The 21,884-nt window shown below is 42.0% G+C and overlaps 1 protein-coding gene across 6 annotated transcripts in view; it reads left to right on the top strand.

Annotated features, from left to right (window-relative positions):
• Nucleotides 1-21,884, top strand: part of ARPP21 (cAMP regulated phosphoprotein 21) — a 443,564-nt gene that overhangs the window by 196,166 nt on the left and 225,514 nt on the right. For 4 of the 6 annotated variants that reach the window (XM_069613189.1, XM_069613192.1, XM_069613191.1 and 1 more), the window contains exon 10: nucleotides 20,734-20,842. The exons of the other annotated variants lie outside the window; for them this stretch is intronic. In XM_069613189.1, the coding sequence (XP_069469290.1) occupies nucleotides 20,734-20,842 (109 nt within the window). The remainder of the gene's footprint in view (nucleotides 1-20,733; nucleotides 20,843-21,884) is intronic. 6 annotated transcript variants of the gene reach the window in all.

Genomic DNA, 21,884 nt, shown 5'->3' on the forward strand with positions numbered 1-21,884 from the left:
GTGCTACATATCAGTATTTAGGACTGATTAAAATATGTGTCCCATGAAACAACAGCATTATATGTGTTGTTTTATTATGCAAAATATATGTTGTTAGTCGAAACACTGTCTAGCATGAATGATATGGTAATTACAGCATCTTTGTTTATGCACTTTACAGGTATTTTTCTAATGAAATAAAACATGTATTAATGTAGATCACGTAGGTTTTCTGTTGAAAGCACACGCACCCATACAGTGGACTAGTCACTAGACATTTCTAGTAGGCTAAGATTCTACTATTGGCCAAAACTTTTCCATGGCTTCAATGAAACCCCCAAATTACCCATTGTAGCTGTACCTATTTTATCATCTCCAGAAAGATGAAATGCTGAATCAGAATTGCCCACGTTCAGATCTGTGACCTTCAGTTTACACATAGACCTTTTGTGTAGGTTATTTAACTTATTGAAATGCTTACTGCCGAGTTTAATTTGAACTAACCTTGATAGCATTCACAGACACAGAACACTCTCTCATCTGTTCCTATCACACACTGTCCTGCTTCACACAGCCCCTTCCTTACCCCACCTCTTCTCTCTTCCCTCAGCCTATTCGGTTCCATGTCTTGCTACTAACCAACCTGAGCCAGCCCGAATTTCCCCTGGAGATGTATGGCTTTCAAACAAGATTCACATTCCAACCGATCTGGGCTGTAAAAGGTTCACCGGAAGCCACAACACAACCCAAATCCCCGTTGGTTATTTGCGGGAACCTGTCGACCGCTTTTAGTACATTTCTCTCAGGCCTAACTGTGGGTGTGGATAGGTTCTTGAGGCCTATAGCATGCACACACAGTAACTGAGTTACTTGTTGAAACTAAGTAGTATGTTATGCAATGTTGTATGTGTTGCTAGAGGCAGGGAGCATGATGACGCGTTTCCCCCATGGCCTGGGATGCTTTTGGGGTATGAGGTGCTCCTTTATGACATGACCCCGCATTTAAAGACTGTGTTTAAAGCTTTAATTTGATTTATTGAATCTGGCCACCCTGATCATGCCCCTGATTCCCCCCTCCCCTTATATGAGCAGTGAATTCACTGATTGTTTCCCCTTGGAACAGATTTGGCGGCTGTTTGGGCCAATTGATGCGGATGGAGAGGATCAGTTTATGACATCATTTTAGTAACACATATTTTATGCCAGAAAAACACATGGAAGACATAATAGATTGTCCTGGGAAAGATACAGAGAATAAGATACAACAGTTTGGAAGAGGTAAAAACCTTTTGTTGCATATTTCTTTCTGTATTATTTAAACTTGTATGACGTGTATCCCACGCACCAAACAAAATGGAGCTCAGTGCAGCAAATAACTTGAAAGTGACACAAAATTAAATGTCATACTCTAGTCCGTAAACTTTTGCCTCTTTTCATTAATTGATAGGTTGTGTTTTCCTAAGTGTAATCTACGAAACTATGTGGCAGGTTGTGTGTAACATGATATACAATGTTGCTATTACACAGTTCTCTGGCTACACATGAGGCCTGTGTCTGCATCCCAGTTAGCCCATTGTCTTGAACTGCCTGCCAATCTATTTCTTAAATACAATGATGTATTTTGCATGATCACACACTCGTAATAATAGAGAACAGAGTTGCTTCGCTGTCACTGAAGAACTGTCTACTGAGCTTCATTATGCATGATTCGTTCACCATGTAGCCTGAATGTTGACAAGGGAGGGGTATTGTTTTCAGACATGATATCTGTGCATGTGTGCTATGCATAGCGACACCTGAACCGACTTTATGCTACGCTCCGAAAGTGGCTGGTCTCCAAACTCGTGTCTTCTGTAGTTTATAAGCACAAAGAAGCATTTTACTCACGATGCCACAATCACTTGCTCCTCTCATAAAAATACATAATCGATTGGGTAGTTTGAGCTGGCTGATTATTTGACATGACGTGTTTTTCTAGGAGGCTAAAGCCACCTGACTCTTGCCTCTTGTGTACACGCTGATTAATACGTTTGATGGCCAGAGGTGTTGCTAGGTGAGGGCTAAGGGGGCTATAGCCCCTGATCTTTTGGTTGTAGTCCCGGATAGAATCTCAGGAGCTACAACCAAAAGGCTAGCTAGCCCCCACTCCCGACAGTTCCGACATCAGCGTAGCCCTGGGTCTTTTCCAGACCTAGCAACAACCCTGCATTCAGCTAAGGAAATGGCAGCATATACAAACGAGTCCTTCCTCAAAAGGGAGGTTGGGTATTGCTTTTTACAGAAGGAAAACATCACTTCATAAGTTTAGATTATACTCTTCTCCATCCCACCGCAGAGATCACCCAACCCCTTACCCCATACCAGTTTCAGCACTTAACCGAGAGCTCCCTTTTGAGCTGACCCCAACCACACCAGCCCCAACAAGCCCTTCCCACCTGGAAACTAAAAGTCTTGCCAATCTTTTCAGAGCCTTACGACTGAAAGATGAGACGTGAGTATGCCCCACAACCACTTACTGTTTCCTCTCTGACAGCTGAACCTTTCCAGACTGCATCTCACTATGGATGATGTTGTCCTCTTTCCTTTCTTAATTTTACCACCCCTCTACCCCTCCCCAGCAATTTACCAAAGTACCCCCCATTTATCTACCTCCTGCTAATGCTCTGAGGCGCATCCATCTTCACATGGTTCTCTACAAAACACCTGAACGAAATAAAGTAAACAAGGAGAATGACCAGAAATCCAGCTTTCATTGGTTTTTAACTTCAATAATTTACATTTTGTTCAATTTATAATTGGCTATAGCAATATGTCACCTCGGTACAGATAAATGCACTGCATTCAGAGCTTTTGTACAAGCTGATGAGCAAGCGCAACCAGTCGAGATCCAGAATGGGAAGAGCATCTGATGGCAGTTACCCACAAGAGGACCCATTATTTTAATTGTAATTGGTTATTTATAACACGCTTAATACCCAGACGTTTCTAAGCACGGGCCATGGGATCGAACCAGTGTTGCTCCTGTCATTTTGCTTCCAAGGCGAGCACGTTGCCCCTGAGCCATCCACCAAAGTTCCTTCTCACCAAGGGATTTCAGCACCAACAGCCGCAGGGGGCATTCCTTTAACTAACAATTGCTGCTGGTCAAGTGTAAGCCCAATCACACCCAGTGATGGCAGTGAGCATTGCCACTGAAAGTGCTCAATAAATGCATTCATGCAGGTTTGATTTTACCAGTGATGTGGTGTGGGATAAAAAAAAAGCAAACCACTGTGTGGTATGAGTCAACAACCCATGACTGAAAGAACACGTTTTGCAGCACAATCATTTGTGAAAGTGCAATCATTGACATGGGGAGTAGCAGAATTGCACTTCTTGCAAAAACATACACAAACACTTTCAATTATAGTATTTGAAGCAAAAGTTGCCCTTATCGAACGTTGGAATGGTGTAAACCATTTTCAAGTTAGAAGGTATTTGATTTATTTATATTCCCAATGATGCAAATGATTATTAAGACATACTCAATACAAATTCACCTTAGATAGATGTCTTAGTAAAGACAATTCAAGCATGTCATCTCATGTCCAGAATAGGCTACATTTCACTGCAGGAACGATTACTCGATGTATTATGTTTCCACCCATCCACTTCCTCCTCATCGTAAAAAAACACGTCTTCTGCTTGGATAGGAAACATCGTCCCTATCCTGTGATGTCTGAAAATTGCCTTTGTGTAAATTGAGTTACACATGTGTCACTGGCCAACGTATCCTCCAATGTGTTCATGGATTCTAAGCAGGTGATCAAGAAGTTCAAGGAAGAAGTCCATGGTCACTCATGGCTGCATGATCTGGGTGTACGCAAATGCACGTACCACATTATACTGGCCACACCTCCCAACAATATCTCTCAAAAAGATGAATGAAACACATCCTGGTTAATACCTTTTCATTTTTGTGAAGCATTGCCCATTCAAAAAAGTGCGTGAACCCTTGATTGCTTTTATTTTCAAAGTTACCCACTTGCAAGACGCTCCCCAAAATGATCTCGTTTATATCTGTAAGAGTCTCTGGTATGAATCCAAGTCCCCTATTGAGACAACATAGAGTGAATATCCATTAACCACCCACCCATTCCCACCCGGCTTGGCAACAAGGTTCCACTCTACAGACTCAAAGGCCAAGGTAGACGTGCAAACGGCAGATGCCACTCAGTTTCTTATTCCTATGTCTTCTAATCTTAGACTTGCATTTGAAGATGAGCTGAAAGGCACTCTTATAATAACAAAGGTATTTTGGTAACAAGGATATGCATTAAGTATATCCTCAGATGCAATATTAGTCTTTTTGAATGGTATTAATATAAACTGAGGTCTTTTCACTTTGTTTCCTGGAACATAATGTTTAGAATTGTGAATATTTTACATATTTGAAGTGTTAGTGCACAGTGCTGTTTGACTCACATTTCCAAAGATGCAAAAAACCGTAATTGACACAAAGTGCATGAGTTCTGTGTGAGCAGCGACATCATGACATGCAATGCAGCTTGCTCTGTGCATTCACCTGTGCCCTTAGCTAAATGCATAGCACCAAAGAGCAGCACAAACATGCCTCTCACCTCCAGTAAAGCCAAAGACAAGCACAGCTATAGCACACAGCTAGAATGAATGATGGTAAGATAGCTCACTGGGTTTAGTGCTCGCTGCTGTGGTCTATGTGCGATCCGCAGGTTGCAAGTTCGGATCGCGGCAAGGCAAACTCAGCCTTTCATCCTTCTAAGGTCGATAAATGAGTACCAACTTTAGTTGGGATGTAAATATGTTATCTGTACAGTGCTTAGGCATAAGTGCTCCATATATAACAAATCATTATCATAAATAAGACTACCAAGCCCTAGTCCAAAAATATGTGACAGATAACTATCCAGTAGCAATGTAGTATGAAGGTAGAACCAATGTGCCTCCAGGATTGCTGTTTACTTGTGAACAGGGGAACCTTTAAATGGCATCTTCATGAATGGTAGTGCAGGCTGTGGTAATCTCTCACATAGATAGAGGAAATGCCCTCTTATTGGGGCTGCCAGATGCATCACTGGGACATGCTAGTTCAACCACATCTCCCCCTCCCTATGCCAGCTGAAATGGTTACTCTTAACAGCTGGTTCAAAAATGCTGCTATCACCTACAAGGCTACCTCAGTCGGCACACCACTTTACCTGCCAGCTATGTTAAATGTCCCCAGCGGATTTCAACCTACGCTCCGTAGGACAATTGCCATACACCGGGCCTCATCACGACTTTGGCGGTAACCCTTAAATCCGGCGGTCGCACTATTACCGCCGGATTTAAGGATCTGCCAAATCAGGACTTCGGTGGATTTTGCCCCACCTCTTGGTTGGGGGGAAATCCGCCAAAAATTCGCGCTATTACCGCTGGCGGGAAATCCGCTGGCGGTAAGAGCGCAAATTTTCCCCATTGAGCCCAATGGAGAATGGGGCATTCCCGAATGGGCTATATGGGCAATGGGGAATTACATTACCGCCAAACTCGTGATCCGGCGCTATTAGCGCCAGGGAGTTCGGCGGTAGGGCTAATACTGCCGGCGGTAATACCGCCGGCGTTACCGCAAAAGTCCTGATCAGGCCCATCGAGACGAGATGAGCCTGCAAGAGTAATCCTCCTGCTGTGCTCTGGTTGCTCTGGTCCTATGGAATTCCATCCCAGTAGTAATCCACACCCCATCACCCCCTCCTGTTCTAGATGGATCCGCAAACATGGCTATTTCATTCACACCTTGACATTACCTGTACTTCAATGCTTCTTACCAGTTGCAGGGTGAGTATGTGTAACTCAGCATAGTGCTACTGTGTTAATTGTTTTGTTTGCACACATGATACTGCACTACTGTCTGCCCCTCAGCACTCGACTTTTAATGTTATCCTGTACAGCTCTCTGATGCTTCCAACCTAGGTGCACACTTCATTCCTCTCACATACCCCTCTGTCTCCCGATGTCATAGAATCAAATACACAAAGTGACAATGCCAAAGTGATAGTTCAGAGGTCCAGTGAAACACGGTGTGATTACTTGATGGAGTCAATACATAAATATACCCCGAACCCCCAGGACACCCTTCAGTTTTGTGGGTACCCTGCCTAGTACATCTGCAAAATGTTTTAGCATCATTTGAACGATACATGCACAGTTCAATGTTGTTTTCACATTTTCAAATATACATAAGGCTGCAATTGGCAAATAGCCCATGCGTTCTCTATGATCATAGACACTGCAGCAAGGAATGCTGCTGGTCCCTATACATTGGCAAATGTACATCACCACTGAGCACCACACACATGCTTCTAGCCTCCAGAAAGCCAAAGACGAGTTCCCTTCCTCAGTAACACAGATATATCGCAGCAAAGGGACTGCCTGTCCCTGATCCACAAGCAGGTTCTAGGTAACCCTTCAGTAACCCTTCAGTAAGTAGAACAATATGCAAACATGTAAACCAAAAAATGAAAAGCATTAAATGAAGTAATTGCTTTTGATATGTTGATGATATGTCATCTACACGTGCCCTTGTCTTGGTCTAAAGCGTATGGCAATTAAAGAAGAGTACCCCCATGGCACACAGCACCTCCAGACCCTCCTTTCTCAGTTTACTTAGCACTGCGATTCAAATTGTCTCAAGGCATTTTATAGTCCCCCAAACATTACAAATGTCTGTGTGATCCATCACTACAGTCTGATGGTGTGATGTCACATGGTGTAACCTTTCCCTTGTCCACCCCTGTCTCTGCACAGCACAATAGGCATTGCTTTCAGAAGAATGATGGGCCGGTAATCCAGGACATGTTCAGACTTGCATTGTGTACATTTGGCAGACCAGTGCTGTGGTTAACTGGCACAGGTGGAGGCCCACACATGGGTGCCTGCTGCCGTACGCCCTTTAAGCGCTAGAGGCCAGCAAGTCATGCTACAGTTGTTTTCTAGCATTCAGCCTCAGTGTATGCACTACTAGACCACAACTTGACATTGATATGAGGGTGGGGGTGTGAGGTCGGATGAATACCCATGGGAGTGAGGTGTTTGTCTTGAGCATTCTTTGGGTTGTAGAAGGGTCTGACACCATTGTAACCTGGAACAAAGCACCAGCCCATTGAGAAACACACATTTTATATTACACACTTGTGCACCAGCGTGATATAAATAAAATATCAATTCAATTCAATATGTTTGTTGTCTAAAGTCTCAGCACATGGACTGCTATTGAAGAAATTCCAATGTAGGACATTAGCCATGGCCAATGGCCTCAGGGTCCGCTTGACATGGCTGGTTCCATTGTATTCCACTGACCACATCTGTGTCCATTGTAAATGTTGACCAAATAATTCCAAAAGACCCATTGCCCCCAGCCTAATAAATGTGATCTGTGCCGATATAAAAGACTGCCTCAGTGATTGTTTTTTCTTATTCGTATTTCTCCTATAATCTGCCCTGAGGTTGCTGATACCCACGATAATGTAATGTTTGCCCATTCCTGGGTTAACAGGAAAACCCGTCCCAATCCTCACTGACACTTAGCATGGTGCCACTACTCCTTTCTCACCCACGCCTTTGTGGTTTTCCTTCCTGACTTTCTTGGATTACCCCTTTCACTCTTCAGTTTGTGTCACACACTCTCTTTTCAGAGTATGTCTTGCAACATTGCAATAATCTTGTAAGATTCCCCGGGGATTCCCCCGATTACCATTGAAAATTAAAAAGTATTTTCCCTCCCCGATCTTATCACATTACCCCCTTTCAATCTTTGGTTGGTGTGACACACATTCTTTTCCAAGTGCATCTTGCAACATTACCGCAGTAATATCGCGAGATTCCCCAAGTTTTCCAAAAATGTTCTACCCCAAACAGGGTCAACAGCCCACCCCCCAACTCCACCACTTCACACGTGTCCTCTCTTCCCCTCCCAACCTCTAGTCTTATGTGAACTTTTAATTTTCGGTGTCCCTCGTTATATTGTTGGAATTTGTCGGTTCGAGCAAAGCAATTGGCAGATTTTCATTTCTGAAATGCCTCTGAGCCCCTGTAACCCATAGCACCATGGGAGATATATAAACGTTTTTCAGTAGCGGGGGTACCCATTGCTCCGTTATATATTTAAAAAACTACTGGACATATTTACCCAACACTTTCAAAAAGCACATCTGTGGTGCTTTGTGCCCATGTTCCTCAAATGTCTTTATAAAGAAAAAAACGATTTAAATGTGCCGATATTCAGTATTAAGGCGTAATAGTGATTGGGCTAGTGTGAAGCAAAGGGGGTTCCTTATTCCTATGTTGCCTCTTTCCAGCTGAAAGATGTATTTCCTTAGTATTGTTAACTGATGTTTTTTCATACGAAGTTGAGGGAGGCTCGAAAATGACGTCTGTTCCAAAATGTACATGTCAAGGGATACCAATGATTAAAGAGAGAAGGCTAAATTGTGTACACTGTGCAGACTGTATGCAGACTGTGTCCAGAATCTTAGGATGTGCAGTTCTGCAGCACTGCCTGTCTTTGGCAGAGCGCCCTTTTAGAGGAATGCTGGAGTGCAGCAGTTCTTACTAGGACAATGCAATCGCTAGAAAAAATCCTTTGACCCCATTGGCCATGGGCTTGACTGACAAAGTAATTTCTTAGACAACGTCTTGTTCTACCAGTCATGCACCCCGACTTAAGCATTGACACATCAGTCAAGGCTCCCTAAGTGCAACTGTGCAATGGAAGGGGCAATAGTGCTTCTGCCTTTTGCTGTCTGATGTCAAACTCCTCCAAGATGGAGTTCTCTTTCTCCCAGCCTCCAATGTTAACTCGATTTTCTCTTCACCCATCTCCTTCCTTCCTGACCACCTTACTCCATCAACTATGTCTTACAATCTTCCTCTTCAGTGTTAAACTCCATCAGTTTATCATAGCCACTGCTGCCACAGCATCACATTAACATTCTCAAAATAAGGAATAGCCTCTCCCATTGTCCTGTCCACTAAGTTAAAATTCTGATCTCTACCCTAGAGCTCAGCACACTAGATTATTCTTTGAGCCTACTCCCTGGTCCTTATATCTACCCCTATGCACACCTTAACAAAGTTCTCAACTTTCCTATGTACATATCTCCTTCATTCTTCCCCTCAGACTCTGCACCTTCTGCACCACCACTCTTCACGCTCTGAAACACTTGTGAACGAACGCGATACAAATATAATATCATATCATAAATATCATGTCACCCCTCATATCTCAACACATTGTGTCCCGCATGGCTTTGGCACTCCTACGCTTCCTCTCCTCTCTTATATAGAACTGTTGAAGATCTACCCGAGAACCACGTGAGAACTGTGAAGGGGCATGTCCAACCCCCCTCCCACATCATCCCTTATCTACTGACCTCCTAGATTGTCTTCTCTGGTTAGGTGTCACAAGTATTTAAATATTATCATTATTATTATTATTATTATTATTATTATTATTATTATTATTATTATTATTATTATTATTACAAATAAAAATAATAACACTAATAATATTATATTTATTGAGTACAGATCTAGCTTCTGAAGCAAAATAGCATTTTATAATTATAGGGGTAAGAGACTGGTAAGGAAAGCAGAGAAACAGGGAAGCGGGAATCTAATAACATGGAAGGGGAGCACAGTTTGAAACTCTTTCTGCTGTAAATACTCATCCCAGGCATTGAATGCCTTCATTGTTTATGTTCTGCCCCCTATCATCTGTCCTCAGTTGATGTTTTATACTTCACCCATCCACCACATCAAGACAGTCATCTTAATGTGTAAAGGCGCAATAACCAGGCACTGGCTCCACAGTACATAATAGATCCTCTTCCGTATGTCATTTGTAATAGAGTTCCACCTGCACCACTCAAGGTGCTTCCACCTTCTGTAATCTGAAAAGGTGCAGGTCCGATCTACAGGAAATACACGGATTTGCTTTGGATATGCAGCTGTCACATATTTTGTAAATGGTCCACAAAATATTAAAAATAATTGTGAACGCATAATTCTTTCTCTCATATTCGTGTTGCCACTAAACTATAATGGTATCAGGTAATAAAATGGTGGCAAAAATGTCACCAGTAAAACATATTGCGGCAAAAATTCTGTGGTTTGTCCCGGTAAAGGTATACCCCATTATACCATTTAAGGGGTGCAGGGGTTGCGGGGGTGTCCCCTGCATCCTTTACATGATTGTGGAGGCAAAACCACAGCATTTTTGCCACAATATTTTGTATACAAAGCCATTTTTGCCACAATTTTAAGACGTGGAACCACTATAATGACATGAGGAAAATGCATATAAGCTACATGTCTGATTATGTATGGGTATTGGTCGTGCAGTTGTTAAAATCGATAACAATAGTTGTGAGAGTGGCGCTTGACTGGAATAACAACAGCTTGATGCTCACAGATCTACAATTGACTGTTGTAAGTCTATGTACCCGATTCAATGCGGCTGATATGAATGCATGGATGGATACTGAGATATGCTAGACGTGCAGGTGCAAACTTTTGATGCATATTTAGATATGCACGACTTCTGTGAAGTTTCACGTATTTGCTGCATTAAATCTCTAGAGGATGGAACTAGGCAATCTGTGAAGCACATTAGATGGATTTATGTGTTCAGAGCTGACTGAGGCGGTAAAGTAATTAAATAAAATGGCACTCATATGTCTCTGTCTTAGTAAACCACATTTAGCCTGTCTTTGCAGATGCTCCATTCATTGCACCACCTCCTGTGCTCGATCATTTGATCAGATATCAAATGTATCGGCTTGTGATGCATAACCTGGACCTTTCCTTGCTATAGATATTTGCTATCCATCAACGCGTTTTACTGTTCAGTCTCTGTAACCACATCCTCACAGCTAATTCCTCGGTGTGGTTACTCGCTCCACTTTATTATTGCAATTTGTATTATTATGACATAATACACATTAGTTCCCGGCGTAGGTGCATCCACGGGATACACGTAACATGATTCGCTCGTTTCCGAGCCATACCACGGTGTTATCCAATAAAAATGAGCTTACAGAAAAATGTGTAAAAAGAAATCACTGCATCATTGAACTGCGTCTTGGCTTTTAAAATGGAATTGACACAGAAAAACAAGACTGATGGCATCCTGAAGAACATGACTGTGAACTCTTATGACCAATGTCGATCATTGACACTCAGCTGGAAAAATGGCAAAGAGAAAATGCATATACTAGTGGAAAGAGGAATAATCAATTTGAAGTTGCAGATTGTGCCGAGAGAGGGGAAAACACCCTGGTAGATTAGTTAGTCACTGTTCATTACCTCAAGATGCCACTGCCTACGCGGGATGACGTTTTGGTGATTGCTTCTGTAACTATCAAGAAATGTGTCCTCCTACAGATCGGGAAGGATTAAACGTGGCACATATAGGGAGAGCAACATGAAAACTGCACTTTTTAACAGAGCCCCCTTTGGCAGATAGGTTGAATGCAACCATTTATCCATGGATATGTGTGTTGGTTTTGGGGCAGTGTCAATGATGGGAGAGGGAGCTCTCGTAAAGCAGGACCTCTTGCCTCATTCACTGGGGCCTCAGGTTTCCTGGCTTTTGTTGCATTTTTTAAATGCATTCTCTTCATTTGTCTTGGTTAAATCCTTTCGCAACAATTGGAGTTCCACACTGGAAAATAATTGATTTTAAAAAGGAGAAGGCCAGGACTGCAAAGTCGTCCCATCACCCTACTGTTGAGGCAAGCTTGGCAGATAGTGTACTAGTGACCTAGTGCAGTGGCAAAGGACTGTCCAAGGATGCAAGGTTATCAGCTTGCATTTCCTAGTCATTGGACTTCTTCATGGGATTGTATATTGTGCATTGGTTCTAGAAAATGTACAGAAATGCTAATGCTCTTTTAATATGGGTAGGCCATAGCCTTTTATTCTCAGTACCTACAACAAGTGATTACATTACATTGGACAGAACATAGGATCTGCTCATCTGTGTATGATTTTCAAGACAAAGGTAACTGAGTATGGATATAGCACCGAATTATTGACGCATGGTTAAGGAGACACAATTATATTAATTACCAAAAGATCATATTAAAGATCAAATGTCAGCTGTAATGAACGTGTAGTTTGTCGTGATCAAAACATTGTTTAGGTTCTTAGTATTTGGGTCTGAAACTAAAAGACAGATAGCTTCCAAGTGGGTCCTGTCATGTGTGACACTGAGTCTTCCCTGGGGTTGCCAATGAATGCCCGGACTTGATGTTTCGCCCCAACATGCAAACTAAAAAAAATCGTACTAGTTCAGGGTGTCACATATTATTGGCAGCTATGAACATATGATGACAAAAGCCCAAGAGAAAATTAGAAAGATCATGTGGCTAGGATGTGACAGTTAACAATGGGACTGGTATGTATCCTTCTGAAATATTTTAGCCTTATGCCAGTCTCGATCTAGTTCATGTTATAGATCGGTTGTGTTTTGGCTGACGCAGAACAACAGGGATTCTTTCATAAGTATGGAACACATGCCAAGAGATGTGTGTGTAATCGTGGCCCTTAAACGTGTGGAAGCAATGTTTACTTTGAGGTCAACCAATTCTGCTGTTTGTCACATGAGAGGTAATCACCTTTGATTGTACAACTTGGATAAAGTCCTGTTAATATCTTAATATTATTTGCATCTATCTTTCCTTCAAGTAAAGGTACATTTAAATAGGCTAGTGGGGAGTTAGGAGGGTGTATTGAAAAGGTTTACTTTGTTATTCTTATTTCTTCACTTGTCATTATTTGTGGGAGGCAGAACCAGGCAATCACACCTTCTTTGAGACCTGAAGATTTCATGTAGGTGCTAAGAGTAATATTTGGTTTTATGTTTATTTTTAAAGCTGTGCAAAGGGATGGAAACTTGGAATATGTGTATATTGTGTCAAGAATCATCTATTTGTATGGTAAGAGAAGCTGATAACTTAAACAAGACTTAAGATCTATGTAATCTTGCGCTTTGACCACCAGCCTGGATGTGCAGATTGGTTCTGTAAATAAGTGCCTCTTTTGAGCAGAATATTTCTGGACCACTGTGCATGCCCTTCTGCAAACTCATTGTGTCAACATAGCAATGTAAACGAGCATGCATTGAGATTTCACCCTCTCAGAATGTATCTGCAGAATCACAATTCAGGGAGTAAAAACATTTACTCCCTGAATTGGGATTCTGCAGATAAAGTCACCAAGCAGAGTTTAGGCCATATCCCCGGATATGTCTTAATCCTTTTCGTTCATTTTAGGCATGTTTGAAGGCATCCATAGATTAGTTTGTCTTATTCATCAATGAGCGTCCTCTGTCACCAACAGAATGAGTAAATCTGTCTGCTAACCTCTTAACAACTGACATTTTGAACAATCTTTTTCCAAAATGAATAGGTAGTGTCGCTCTTTTAAACAAATATGTGGTTAGTACTTTCTATGTAGTAATGTGAAAACAGGAAGATTTAAATATTAATTTGTCTTGCTCTCTCCAGGAACTCAGGTTCTAAGCAAAGTATAATACTTTGGCATACAGAAGACATGATGGAAAAACTGGTTTCCTTCCTTATCAATAGCGAGCAGTATGGAATTTGATAATATTTCTGGGTTAGGTTTAGTTCATAGTGCTTGCATACAAGGATTCTTATTAACTGTTAATGATCACCATTGATCCCTTGACCCATAGCGAATGTGATATTTACAAACACAAAACAGCAGAATGTGATGTTATAGATTGACTCACAGTTATTTTGTACCGTAATGACCAACAATTATTGCTCTCTAATTGTGATTTTTCTCCTTGGTGTACCAAGATAATTGTTGATCGCCAGTTATTTTGTTCCCTGGCATTAGTTGGCTGACTGTGATTTTCATCCCCGGTTTCCCACAATAAATATTGTCCCACTGTGATTTAGCCCCTGGGATCTCATAATATTTGATGTCCCACTGTGACTTCACTAGTGCCCCAGAGTGGTTACTTTGCTGATGGGATTCAGCAACCTGGTATTTTCTGCTGTACTTTGGTTTTGTGTCCCACAGTAATTTGTGCCTCGTTGATATCAGCTCCCTGGTGTACACCACTGTTAGTTCCCTGCTGTTATTTGCTCATAAAGCCCAAAGCAATTAATGTTACTTGCTCCCAGTTATGGCACCTGACCCAGTATATGAATTGCTTGCTAGGGACCACACTAGGAATCTGCCCTCGGTGAAATCCATACTGTAATCTCTCCCCTGGAATTATTCTAACCTAGTGTCTACTTGGTACCCACAGCTTACTGTGTGCGTGCTCATTATGTTTCCCCCATGTTCCCACTCTCATGCAGGACCAGACACCGCACACTGTCCCCCGACAGTGATACCATCACACAGCAGGGTGGCTCAGGACTTTCCTCACAAATAATGTCCGGAGAAATCACCACTACTGAGACGTCGCCCAAAGGGCACACCTACTGAAATATTGCCATAGACACATCGAATGGCACGCTTAAGTTGCTCATAGGGCACACACTGAGCTCCCTGCAAGAAACGTCTCCACTTTTACACTCAGATCTACTAAGTCCCTTGCACACACACTTGATATCCCTCCCAAAAGTCAGCAAATGATGCTGCACAGCTCCCCTGAAATGCACAGATCACCTTTGTGGACAAGGTGACCCTTTTTTTGCGGGCGCAAATGTTGCGATGTGGTTGCACATCTCATCACTTGCACTAAAAATATGTTCCCTGTTCTCAAAAAGTGTATGAATGTGTGCATCATAGATGTGCATGGTCAAACGACAGTTTTCACCCACTTTGCACACTTGTGTAACTAAGGGGTTGTTTCTGTGCATTCCAAACCTCATTCTGAAGACAGAAACTACATGCTCTTTGGAGTGTCTGCTGGTTCTATGCATTTCAAGGTGCATATCATATCCACAAATACAATTCTCTTTCAAATGTGTAAGAAATAACCACATTCTCCTGGAACTATTTGGAGTGAGCAAAAAGGTGTGCAATGCATGATAGGGCCCTTGCTGACCCTCTCTTGCATTTTCTTTTAATCGGAACAGAGTGGTGTAAACCACTGCATTGCCACTTGAGAATGCATATCACTCAAACAGGGATGGGGAGCCTGTCATCCATTAGAGTTATGAATTATAATGCGCCTATACACAAGTATTTCAAGGCGCGACTAGGCAAGGGAGGAGGAACAGAGGGAAGACTAAGACAACGATCTTACTAGGCCAGGTGACATTGAGATCGCACAAGTGCAGGGGAGGGGGAGACGGTAAGTGCGGGGGAAAAGGGGAGGGGGCAATGCAATACATAGGATCAATAGTAAGAATAAATAAATATGCACTCCCAACACTGATTTATGCAAGGTGGTTGGCCAGCACATAATTTTTGAAGCTGCTGGTGCCGTAACTCACGAGTTGCAAAACCCAATGAATAACTGTCCTTTCCTTCACTGTGCCCTTTACATGGGGAATATCGTGGAAAAAAGGATACCACGCCATGTTAAATGCAACCATCAAGATATGATACTATAATCACGGACAGTTATTAACGGTGCCAGTGCTTCCGTGAATTCTCTCCCAGTAGGGGCCTGAACTACCGGCACGTCACTGCCCCTAACAGCAGACTGATTCAACATGTGAGTGACTCTATGTTAATTGCAGAGTTTCAGTCCAATATGGTGTAAGGTACATGTGTGTTTGTGGTTTCAAGAGAAGATCTTCCTTATAGACATTGAATTCCAAAAGAGAACTATTTTAGAAAAAACTCAGCCAACTACATCTTGATATTGATTTGGACAAGTTTGCAGAAAAAACATGGGACTGATTTGCACAAATCGGTTAACCCTTGGTGATCCACAAGATAAGCACAAAGCATTCTCTATTTAATGTTTTTTCTTGAAAGGCTATAATGGTAACCAGTCTTATTTTCCTCTACTGCTGCCTGTTGAAGTGATCTCAGAGGTGTTGAAAACTAGAAGGCAAACGAATGACATAGCCTAAGAAATGGGCCTTTGCTGCAGAATCAAAATGATCTTGTCATGGTTTCAAGAAGTTTTTATGAATTACTCATTTCACTGTTGAAGCAAGAGATTGAAGAATCATAGTATGCTTTTTACATTTTCAAAATGCTGAAGCAACAGAGGCCAGAAATAAAGAGCACCCTGTCTGCTTATTGAAAGACTGCCATATTCTTATCTAACAGTAGCGGCCCTTTGATTATCACAGCTACTTCTTGGACCCTGGACACTTGAATGTTATTAGTCTCGGCACTTGGGGAAGGGATTGTAAATGCACTGACTTACTATTCTTGGTGTAGAGCAGGCAAGGCTCTCCAGGCAGAACCCTGGTGTTTGCTTCTCATTAACTAAAATGAAAGCTGCTATCCAGTGCACACAGAACAGTTGGGCTCGTGTGACTTTGAACCTAATTTCTAGCTTGCATGCGGTCTTGAAATGAGGGTCAAATGTGGGGGACATTTCAAGGGGCTGGGCCCGAAATGGGGGTGGACAGGATGCAGTATGTAACTGCACCTCATTGTGGTATATGGCCCAGAGCATCCCTGAGACACTGCTACCTCACTTTAAATGTGTTCCCTGGTGGAATACAGTGCATGTGTGCCAAGTCCGTGAGCAGGCAGGGATTGATTACAGTGGGAGTTCTTTTCAAACCTTTGCTCATGGGCAGTCTCCCTCATTTGCATAGGCCACTCCCTCTTGCAAATGATGAAGCACCTCTTTATGGATTTTGACCCACTAAAGTAGCATAAATACATTCTTCAATATTAAACACAAAAACCAATGAGCTTTTCAAGAGGCAGAAACTGCACAATGCGCCTTTGCACAGGAGACACTCTTGCTCTAATTGGGCCCGCAATATTCACATGTGATTCTATTTCACTAATGCGCTCCAGCATGATTGCGTAACTCAGGCCATGATGTAGAAATACTTAAATGATTCTCATGCTCCCTTTTGTCAACAACATGGTTGATTCCAATTCATGAAAAGTAATTTGAAGTTAATAGTGGCCTGCCAGACAACATATAATAACCCGGGACACCTGGCAATTATTCTGAATCAATCATATTGCAGGTTAGCAGGGATGACTTTACACATGGTCTTCCTATGCACACATTTCTGGGTGAGCTGGTGTGAACTCAAACAATTGGGCTAAAAACCACTCTCAATTCTGACTTCTCACTGAGGAGCACATGCATCTCCTCACGAGTGAGTGTAAAACAATCTGTAAATGGTCCACTTCCGCTTGCTGCAGTAATATCACCGAAGAATGTCAAGGCAGCCAAAAAGCACTGGACATTTGTGCACCGCCCAATTTCACTATGATTAACAGCTACAGTTAAACTGTGTAATTGCGAAACAATGTGCAGCACCTGGCACTCTGGTTCCCGACCAATAGACGTACAAACCTGGCACTGTCTCAATCAACTGGACACAGAGATCTTCACTGGTGAATAAAAGCATATTAAGTGTGTCACACATGACCGAACTGCTTGCAAAGCTGCATATCCAGGGACGAATGGCAGACAATGCTCCCTACTTTTGCACTAAGGACCATGGGTAGAATGCCACACATTTGCTAAATTGTATTGCAAAGTCTCTACAAACGTCAGCTGTCCCACAGGGATGGCTATCTTCTTGCCTGAACCTTGATGACCATGACATTTGGGTGGACATTGTTGTGCACCATTTATTTAATAGGAAGAAACGTAGGAGAAATACATACCAACAATGTATTTTCAATAGTCACATCATTTAGAACATTGAGCTCTAACTTGTTACCCAGAAGAAGCAACAATTGTAACAGAAATGACAGTTACCTAATTGTCTGTGATCATTTAATGCATAAAATCAGCTGTAGACATTGTAATGAATGTTAATGTTGTTTCAAATAACAAGATAAAACATTGTTTTGTACTTACCATTTCCCGAATAAAGGGCAACTTAGGCCAGAGGGGGTCTAGGCGCTGGTGTCAGCGGTGACGTGAGACCGTCTCTTACTCAAAACCTGTACAGTTACTGATTTAGATCAAGTGAGTTTTAAGTGCTCTACGGGTGCAGAGGTACTCATCCATGACTCTTAGTTATAGCAGAAGTGAGTTCCATAACCTGGGGGGCCATGACTGAGAATGAACGCCCTCCCAGTAGTTTCTCCTGATAACTTGGTATCTTAAGACGTAAGGGTGAGGTGGAGCATAGCTGTCTGGCTGGACAATAGCGTACTATCTTATTTTTTAGATACTCTGGGCCAACATTGTGCACAGCCCAGTGGATGACAGAGAGTATCTTAAACTCGATCTGTGTCGCCACCGGGAGCCAGTGTAGGCGATGCAGAAGGGCTATAGAAGGTTCAGACGTAATGCCATATGTGCCAGTCCGGCTGCTGAGTTCTGGAGCACCTGCATACGCTGAGTCTGATATTTGGGCTGTCCCAGATATATCCCGTTGCAGTAGTCCAGTGACCCCATTATAGTAGATGTTTCCAACGTTGTTCGATTGACTAGGGGTAATAGAGGTAGAATTTTCCTCAAAACGCTCCGTTTTCCAAACCCTGCACTACAAATAGCAGAGATCTGTGTCTCTCGGGAGCCATTAGGCAGAAGACTCACCCCAATGCTTTCCACAAATGCACAGGCCACAGTGCATGGGCCCAGTGAGTCAGTCCAATATTGAGAGTTCCAGAGGTTGTCCGCCGTTTGGGGCCCGAACACCAGACCCTCTGTGTTATTTCCAGGGGGGTTTGTATGGGGGGAGTCCAGCCAAAACATTAACTGTAGGTCATTGCCATAGGTATAAAAAGGAATGCTGACTTAGCAATTAGATCAGCCAGTAGACGCACATATACATAAAAAGAAGATGGGACCTTCTTCAGAGACAATCAGATCAAGCAAATTATCACATTTATGAGTGGGAAGATGATTATGAAGACCTGATAATAGATCTAATAAGCTAGTTACCAAGTTACCAGCACAGAGGTCAGTCAGGTCATTTAGGTGGCTAAAATCATTGTAGAGTTTTTGTAAATACATTTTGTTTTAGTTCTTTTTTATTTAATGTATTACTACAAACCTTTTTCTACATTCAATAAGTACAATTCACAATTCCACAATAAAACCATTGATTCATACATTCACCATAATTCAATATAATTAACAATACTCAAAAGTAGTAAAATGTATTCATTTTTTGTAACGCGCTTAATACATTACACCAGTCTCTAAGCACAGGACCGAAATTTCGAGCATGTGTTTTTCCTTGTCTTGCTTACAAGACAAGCATTAACTATCCTCATGGCTCAATCATTGTGTGCTGTCAAAAGAGATGCATTTTGTATGGTGAGAATGGACTATGGGTGGGAGCATATAGCTGATAATGGCTGACCACTCATCCTTCACACGGTGATGACTTGTAAGCAGAACCTGAGACATGCATTTGTCCCATGCTGCTAAAATGTGTTACAGTTGTAGCCACAACACCAGTGTAGACCCTTTGCAAAGTAAACCTCCCCATGCAAATAGGCTACACTCACATATTTCACAGATACAAAAGTCCTTCATTGATGGGGAATGGACCCACATTTCTAGGAATAAAATCATAATTTGGAGGTGTGAGTGGAGGCAAATAATGCATAGGTCAGAGAGAGAGATGTTCTATGATATAAGGGCCACTCGGCTCCCAGTAAAGTGATAGAGATTGCTGCCTACCTTCTCTATCTAGGGCACGTGTCTGAAACATGTGGTTCTCTAGATGTTGTGGACTACAGTGCTCATGATCGCTCCCCATTGATTATGCATGCTTGTTGTGATGGGAGTTGTGGTCCAAAGCATCTAGCGCCAAGGGTTACAGATCCCTGGTCTTGGTTGACCATTGAGGCCAGCAATTGCCACTCATTAAGAGTATCTCATATTCTGTACATCTGTCCCAAATGGTTGTTTCCCCACCATCCCCATTGCAGAGAGATTACCCTAAGTCAGAGGTGTGCAGCCTTTGGTTCTCTAGATGTTTTGGACTACAACCTTAGCCAGCATAGTTAATGGGCAGGAATAATGGGAGTTCTAGCCTGGAGAGCAGCTTGTTGCAGACCTCTTTCCACTGGGAAGTAGCTCTTCAGTGGTTTAACATGAGAGAGCGTCTTGTCTGAGCAATTTCTTATGTAATGGAGCACAGGAAATTCTATATGTAAAACCTCAAGAGGTGTACTGTTGAATGCAAATACACTTCCATTGCTGTATATGAGTATTAACAGATGTTTGGAGTTCAAGTTTAAAAAAGGTTCCAGGTCGACTGGCTGATCTCCTTTTATCTTGGCATTTGTTTTTGCACAATGCATATTTCTAGCTTACAAAAACTACTTGATGTCCCTCAATTATATTCATGATTTATTTATGTGCATGTAACTTGCTTAACTATTTTGATAGCATTAAACGAATGCAATGGTAGATTAAAACCTAAAGATACAGCATTACTGGAAATGACAGCTGATTATAGTTCCCAAAACATACTGTACCAGTAGAAATGTAAAACACAACATTAAACTGTTCGTTATCTTCAAATTAAGCTGTATTTTACACTCGTCACATCTTTTGGGAACAAATATAAAATACAACAGTACTCACAAAATTGGATAAAACACAAAAAAGAGTTTTATTGATATGTTTTACTTTGCTGGCAGACCAGAGCAAAGGTTTTGTGAACATTTAAAAGATGAAAAAGGTGAAGACTCCCAGAAGCGGTTTATCTTGAAGAGAGATAACTCTAGTCTTGATAAAGAAGACAATCAGGTTGGTTTTGGATTCTGGAGCTGCTGGCATTTGGTCTGTTTTGCAGGTGTGCTGACCGGTGTCATTGTGTTTCATCCTCCCTCTGTTCCACCTACCCTCATTTTTTGGCTTCCGCCAGGCGGGATTGTGCCCGCAGCTTTTTGTGATTGCTTTGGCAGTGACAGTGTGTGGGCTGCATGACTGGTTGCTTTGCGGTGCTGCCTTTCTTCCTGCATGTTGGAGAGTATCGAGGACCCCTCCGGCTTCAGTTTATGCTTTCTCATTTGCTTGGCTAAAATTTGCGTAGGTGTTTGTGAATTTGTGTGTGCGTGTGTTTGTCCATATGGCATTTCCTCAAAATTGAAATAATGCTCACTCGTGACACTCCATTCAATTGCAGTCATCACATTATTCTATTCTAGACCGAGAAAACAGTCTGTATACAAATACACAAAGATACATGACATTTATCTGATTTCTTAACCGTATTTCTTGTTTTGTTGACTGATAATATCTCGTCAACGATTGTTTCACACATAGGAGAACGTTTATTGTCAGGTATCACTTTCCCTTTGATCTTATGTTAGCTCCCAAATGTGAATCCAAGACAGTCAGGGGCCTGCAACATTTGACTCTCTAACTGTTTTGGACTACAACTCCCACGAGATCTAGCCAGCATATGTAATAAGGGATGATGGGAGCTGTGGTTCCAAACATCTGGGGAGATGAAGGTTGCAGACCGATTCAGTACACCATTAAAAAGCAAGTGGTGACAAGTTGTTGCCTGCAATTTTGCGTACTATCACATACATTTTTGTAGGACACCTAGAATCTCACATGATTCTATAGGGAAACATTGCAAATCAATAGATTACATTTTGTCCATGCATGTCTTTAAGGTGGAATTTTAATGCATCATTCTCCCAAACATGAACAACGGATAAACAGTGGTTAAAAATATGGCAGCCCATGATCAGATGATTCTGTAAAAATTCGAGTGTAATATAGAAAAACCAAAACTTTGCTCATCCCACAGACCCAAATGGAGATTGAAGAGTACACC

This window comes from Ambystoma mexicanum, chromosome 5p (assembly GCF_040938575.1).
Source record: "Ambystoma mexicanum isolate Mex_15411 chromosome 5p, UKY_AmexF1_1, whole genome shotgun sequence".
NCBI classification, from domain to species: domain Eukaryota; kingdom Metazoa; phylum Chordata; class Amphibia; order Caudata; family Ambystomatidae; genus Ambystoma; species Ambystoma mexicanum.